The sequence below is a fragment of the Leptonychotes weddellii genome, unplaced genomic scaffold, assembly GCF_054177405.1.
Source record: "Leptonychotes weddellii isolate Sample4059 unplaced genomic scaffold, ASM5417740v2 HiC_scaffold_2974, whole genome shotgun sequence".
Classification (NCBI taxonomy): domain Eukaryota; kingdom Metazoa; phylum Chordata; class Mammalia; order Carnivora; family Phocidae; genus Leptonychotes; species Leptonychotes weddellii.
Window position 1 is genome coordinate 4,118 of NW_027893058.1, and position 7,556 is coordinate 11,673.

Here is a 7,556-nt window from a genome sequence, read left to right on the forward strand (position 1 = left end):
ATGAACCTAAATGGTACTATATTAAGAGAAATAAGCCAGACATATGAAGACAAATATTGTATGATCACCATTATATGTAGAATCAAAAATGTCAAACTCACAGAAGCAGACAGTAGAATGGTGGATGCCAGGGGCTAGAGGGTTTGGAAAATGGGGCCATGTTGGTGAAAAGGTACAAAGCTACAGACACGCAAGATGAAGAGTTCTGGAGATCTGTCACACAGCAATGGAACACACGTAACATTACCATAAGATCGTAAATTTCATGTTCTGTGTATTTTACCACAAAAAAACTTTTAAAAATTGTAATGTTTTGAGTTTCAAAATCCAAATAAAAAATATTTTATAAAAATGTGTCAAAACAGCATGGTAAATATACTATATGTACTTTGGCTCCTTGAAGTGGATATTAACTTTCAAAACATGATATAATTACTGAATAGATGGGAGTAAAATGCATACCAGAGCAATTCCTGCAGCGAATTTTGGATTGCATGCCATTCCATGATATGTTGCTCCCACGTAATTAGGATGATCCCTATAACTAAATAACAAAATTTTTCTTGTAAATAAATGCATTTTAAATTATTAATAACTTAATGACCTTTTAAGAATTGGATTCCTCAGTAAAGAAAGCTGTTTTTGAAACTTGAATATTACATATCATATCTAATGTTTTCAATCATTTTGTATTTGGGTAATATCCCACAGTTCCTACAAAGTTAAGTTCTAAAGTCTACTTTAACATTATATGATACACAGCCCAAAACCCAGCAGTGCCTAATCCTTCCAAAACATTAATCATCACTGTTGCCACCACTAGATGGATATAATTCTAATGTGTACAAGTCAGGATAACCTACTGCCATGATTTGCATGCAGTGGTCCTTTAAGGTGTGTAAAAAATATCGGATTGGAGGACAGGGAGAGAAAAGAGAACATGCAGTATGCTAACGAAAAGAGATAGGACACAGAAAGTGTCCTCACACATTTCAGTCCTATTAATATTGCTCCTAAGTCCCCAAATCTGACCTTAAATGCCACAGGAAACACCAATAGATGTATAAATGTATTCCATATTGCTTAAGACCTTCAGAATTGCGTTTTTATTTTTCCATGTAATCAAATTAGTCAAGCAAAAAGAAGGCTTTTGAAAGATACAATACATGCAGTTATATAGCTACACCTTGGGTCCGTATATATCAGAAGGTAACCATATTACTATTTAAATGTTTTGCATTATAATCACTTTATATGCAATTACTGCATTCTGTTAACTAATTTATATTTTATTTAATGTTAAAATGATGGTTTCAATTACTTACCTCTGAGAAAATCTTTAAAACCCTTGAGTTCCCATGTTTCTCCCGAGGCTTTCCAAATTTTCAAGTCTATTACATTTCCATGGATAAACAGTCTACTCTGTTTTAGTGTTTTAGTGTCTTACATTGTTATCAGATTTTTATATTTTGCATTTTGCTAACAGTATACGTACAATTTTTGAGGTTTCTTGTCATTATACATAACACATTTTGTATATAATTTTGATAGTTAACATATCATATAATTTGATAAGCCCTATATCAATGCAAAAAATGCACTCACATTAATAAATATGCCATATCATGAGATCTTTGAAACATAAATTGTTCTTTCCATGACACAAATCTTTGTAGTACTTCATCAGCATCCCCCTTAGTTGAAATCTTATTTTGATCTGACCAGAGCTCCAAAGAAGTCAGCTTCACAGTCACTTTAAGCTGGGAAAACATCTAAAAATAGAAGATACACCACATACAGGTTTAGGTAGTCATAAGTATTATATTACATCTCTATACATAATGCAATAGATTCAATTTACTCATTTTTGGAGATGGAATCCATTGGTGGGTGAAACTAGTTGGTAGGACTATACTTTTTAATAAAATCGAAAATGTTATTTATACAACTGTTATTTATACAAGCATTAATAGGAATGTTTAATATTTAACTGAAACATAAATACTTACAATGTTGATAAGACCAAAGATATGGACAACTTTCTCAGCTGCAAATGCCACTTCAGAGCCCATGTAATCAAACTGAAAGACAAATTTTGTTTCACTACTGAAAATTACTAAAGTACCACATTTTATTTTTTTAATTATTTATTTTTAATTTTATTTTATTATGTTATGTTAATCACCATACATTACATCATTAGTTTTTTAAATTTTTTTATTGTTATGTTAATCACCATACATTACACTATTAGTTTTTGATGTAGTGTTCCATGATTCATTGTTTGTGTATAACACCCAGTGCTCCATGCAGAACGTGCCCTCTTTAATACCCATCACCAGGCTAACCCATCCTCCCACCCCCTCCCCTCTAGAACAGTGTTCCATGATTCATTGTTTGCGTATAACACCCAGTGCTCCATTCAATATGTGCCCTCTTTAAAGTACCACATTTTAAATGGATATAAAATGTTAAACTAAGGTGGTGCTCAGTGAAAGGAAATAAAAAAACAGAATTAAGGTTTATCAATTGCTTAGTAAGTCTTAAGCTTAAACCTAGGGAGCTTACATATTAATCAATAATATTAAAATGAGAAGGTTGTGATTATTTTCCTCTTTACACATATAAAATGGAGGTTTGAAAGGTAAGTTTCCAAGATCATATAACTACTAAAGATAAGAACCAGGACTCAAATCTCTAAGCTACTAAGTCATTTTTATCTGCTATATCATATGCCACCATTTATCTTCATTACAATAAGATAACATGACTACATATCCTGGATAAACAATGTACCATAATAATAAAAATAAATTCAAGCAATTGTCTTCATTCAAGGAGACAAAAATCACATATTTTCTCTTAAATACTTCAGTTGTATGTGTACACACATTTCTAAGTTTTTGGTGAAAACATGAAAAGTGGCAGCTTGAGAGCTTCAAAAATCTGCAGCAGGTCTGCCAAAAACTACTCACAGAAAAAAAATGTAATGGATAGAGTTGTCTGATACAGACAAAAAAGATGTTATCCTCCTAGGTCTCTAGAAACTATTTGTACTTTGCTATTTCTCTTTTCCAATAAATCATATTGTATATTTACGCACAGTGCAGCATGTGTGGTATGAGTGAAGGTGAATAAAGGCTTATATAAAACAATGAAAGAATGTGTATATATATATATATTTTCAAACATACATGGAAGTTTTATATAAATTGACCCATATTAGGCCATTAAAGAGTTATTTGAATATAAAGCATTGTCACTTAGATCACACTATCCAACTATAATGCAATTAAGTTATGGTAGACTTGATAAAAAGTATTTTAACAATGTTATTTTTCCTTACATGGATAACTCTATTGTGGTTATATAAGATAATGATCTTATTCTAGGTAAACGTACACTGAAAATTTACAACTTACTTTCAAATAGAGCACAAGTGATAATGGGATACTATATTAATAAATCCGAATAAAGAGAGTATAACTATTTCTTGCCTTATTCTTATTTTTTTATTATGTTATGTTAATCACCATACATTACATCATTAGTTTTTGCTGTAGTGTTCCGTGATTCATTGTTTGCATATAACACCCAGTGCTCCATGCAGAACCTGCCCTCTTTAATACCCATCACCAGGCTAACCCATCCCCCCACACCCTCCCCTCTAGAACCCTCAGTTTGTTTTGCAGAGTCCATAGTCTCTCATGGTTCATCTCCCTCTCTGATTCCACCCCCCTTCATTCTTCCCCTCCTGCTATCTTCTTCTTTTTTTTTTTTTAACATATAATGTATTATTTGTTTCAGAGGTACAGATCTGTGATTCAACAGTCTTACACAATTCACAGCACTCACCATAGCAAAATTCTTGCAAATTTTTTGAAAGTTTGAAAATATTTCCAAATAAAATATTTAAAAAGTGAAGATGAAATAAAAATGATTTTAGATGAGCAAAAGCTGAAGCAAAGTCATCAACAAGCTAAACAGAAATATCAGAAACAGACTTATAAGAAGGAAAGAAGAGCTTTGAAAATGGTAAACATGAGGGGAAAATTAAATTCTTTTTTCTTTTCCTTAATTTCTTCAAACAATTGAATATTTAAAAAATAATTTATTTTGTGGTTTATAACACATGGCAAAGTAAAATATAATAACATCACATACTGAACACTACATCTGAAACTAATGATGTACTATATGTTGGCTAATTGAATTTATATAAAAAAATTAAAAGCTGGATTTGAGACCACAGGGTGCCGAGAAATTACAAAAGAGTTTATGGCCCTTAGGTCTTGTATAAATTGATAAATTTGGTTTTAAAAAAATCACATAGGGTTATTTTTACAATTATTTTCATTAATTTTTTATTTGAGTGTAGTTGACACAAAACGTTACATCAGTTTCAGGTGTACAGCATAGTAATTCCAAAAGTATAAACATTACCCTATGCTCACCACAAGTGTAGCTCCTATTTTTCACCATACAAAGCTATTACAATATCATTGGCTCTATTTCTAATGTTATGCTGTGCCTTTTATTCCCATAACATTCATTCCATAACAGGAAGACTGTATCTCCCACTCCCTTTCACCCATTTTACCTAATCCCCAACTCCCTCCACTTTGGCAGCCATCAGTTTTTTCTCTATGTTTATGTGTCTAACTCTGCTTCTTGTTTATTTATTTATTTTTTAGATTCCACATATGAGTAAAATCATATGGTACTTGTTTTTCTCAGTCTGACTTACATCATTTAACACAATAGCCTCTAGACCCATCCATGTTGTCACAAATAGCATGACCTCATTCTATTTTATGGCTCTGTAATGGAACCACAAAGATCCCAAATAGCCAAAGCAATGTTGATCAAGAAGAACAAAGGGGAGGTAACACAATTCCATATCTCAAGATATATTACAAAGCTGTAGTAATCAAAACAATATGGTATTGGCACAAAAGTAGACACAAAGATCAATGGAACAGAATAGAAAGCCCAGAAATAAACCCACAATTATATAGTCAGTTAATCTATGACAAAGGAGGCAAGCATATATGATGGGGAAAAGACAATCTCTTCCATAAATGATGTTGCAAAAACTGGACAGCTACAAGAAAAGAATGAAACTGGACCACTTTCTAACATCATACACAAACTAAACTCAAAATGTAAAGATGTAAATGTGAGATATGAAACCATAAAAATCCTAGAAGAGAGCACAGGCAGTAATTCTCTGACATCCACCATAGCAACATTTTTCTAGATATTTCTTCTAAGGCAAGGGAAACAAAAGCAAAAATAAACTATTGGAACTACATCAAATGAAAAGCTTTTGAAAAAAAAAAGGTTTTGCATGGTGAAAGAAATCATCAACAAAACAAAAAAGAAACCTACTGAACAAGAGAAGATATCTGCAAATGCTGTATCTGTTAAGGAGTTAATATCCATATCAGGGTTAAATGGAACTTTAGTGTTATAAAGCTCTTACATTATATGTGAAGTGATATAATATTAATTCTAGTTAGGAATGTTAATTCAAACCAATAAAGAAACCACTGGGGTAAGATGTGAGGGATAAAGAGAGATCACAGAAAAAACCAATATAGGAGATAAAGATAAAAACTAAAAATAACCCACTAATCCAAGGGTAGCAAAGGAGGAACAAAAGAATAAATAACTAATAGGAAGAGTAGAACACTAAGAGCATAGCAGTACTTAACCTACATCCACAGTATTAGTAATTTTGATAAACATAAGTCAACTAAACATTCTAATGAAAGGGCAGGGATTATCTGAGTAAGGAAAAAAATAGTTTACAAAGTCATACTTTAAAATTTAAGACAGATAAACTGAACATAAAAAAGAGAGAGAATACTAATCATAGGATATAAAAGCTCTAGAGTTCTTTGTTGTTGTTTTCTCATGATGACATTTGCATTGAAAATGCCTTCTGTTTTTATTGGAAAGGAAGAAGGTATTCAGTTAAATGGAGAGAGGAAAGTAGGCTGTCTAGATTTAATTTTAGCAACCTCATGGGGGCAGCTGTGGCAGAGCATAATTTCAATGCTTGTGAGTATTATTCCCCATGTAACAACCAAAACCTAAATCTAAATGCCCCCAAAGGCCATTAGCTAGTAAAATAGATTAAATTATATTAAATACATTAATCAGACACTATGTGAATGTTAAAATTAAATTGAAATAATATATTTCATTAATATGCGGGAAAACATAAAATAATTTACAAAACAGCATATATAAAACAAAGGTATAAGAACATACACATACATATTCAAATATAAAAAAGGAAACGTGCATATAAAATTATACGTGCTTTTTTCTTTATTATTATTTTGTCTACTTTTTCCTGCTGTTTTTATAAAAAATTATGTAAAGATCTAAATATTTCCTTTTATCAACAAAATCTAATTTTGAAAATTATGCACTTATTGACAGACCTTATGCAAAAATATCAGTAATAATGAAAAGATCAGATTTCTTAATTGCTAACCATAATGGCTTTGCTAAAACTGATTATATAAACAAAAATTTCCCTAACTGGGGCACCTGGGTGGTTCATTGGTCAAGTGTCTGCCTTCAGCTCAGGTCATGATCCCGGAGTCCCAGGATGGAGCCTCGCATTGGGCTCCCTGACCAACAGGGAGTCTGCTTCTCCCTCTGCCCTCACCCAGTTCATGCTCTTTCTCTCAAATAAATAAATAAAATCTTCAAAAAATATATTCCCTAACTAAATGAACATTCCTATGAATAATTCTTTCCATTTTTAAAATATAAAATTTCCGTCAGAGAATCTAAGAGAATCCAAGAAATTATAAAGCATAAAATAATCTTATAAAAGATACTTTTTAATAACAGGAATCTCCAATTCAATAATTAAATAGCTTATTTTAAAATAAAAATTAATTTATGTAAGAGTTTCATCACTATATGGGGCGGATCCAGAAATATATGCAGCTCATTATAATTGACTAGATTATAATGTAGTAGAACTCTTCCATACATACAAATTGTACATTTTTGCTAGAATTCTATATTGATTTTGAAATCAATACTATAAATACTAGTCCCCCCAATGCCAATGCAAAGGCAATTCACATTTCTTTATGTCCTGCTACACCTAGATACATATTTTGAACAGAATAAAATATATATGTATTTCAGACAAGTGGAATTTTCATTTTCATATTCCCTTTGAATTTAAACACAAAGCAAAGATATTATCAATATCAATAATGCATACCAAAGCTTTATCCATAATGATTTGTATTTTCAGAATTGTTTCCAATAGTTCATCTGAATCTTTCTGTAAAACAGAGGACATGAATTAAATAAAACATTTAAATAAAACATAAAAATAAAACATTCTATAAGAAAAATTCTTATATTGTTTGTTATTCTCACTCACATTATACACACACACACACACACACACACACACATAGAAAGGGATAGACAGACAGATGATGATAGACAGATAGATAGATGATAGGATAGTTTGCTACGGATACATAACGATACAGATATAAGTGACAGCAAAA

At 31.3% G+C, this 7,556-nt stretch overlaps 1 protein-coding gene across 1 annotated transcript; it reads right to left on the bottom strand.

Moving 5' to 3' along the window:
* Nucleotides 1–462: 462 nt before the first annotated feature.
* LOC145719073 (A disintegrin and metallopeptidase domain 3-like) lies at nucleotides 463–7,352 on the bottom strand (the record flags this gene model as incomplete). The annotated part of the gene is made up of 4 exons (XM_081810594.1): nucleotides 7,259–7,352; nucleotides 2,010–2,081; nucleotides 1,606–1,772; nucleotides 463–544 (listed from the first exon to the last, which is right to left on the bottom strand). Coding segments are annotated over exons 1-4 (402 nt in total), but the record flags the coding sequence as incomplete, so codon positions are not given.
* Between the last annotated feature and the right edge of the window lie 204 nt (nucleotides 7,353–7,556).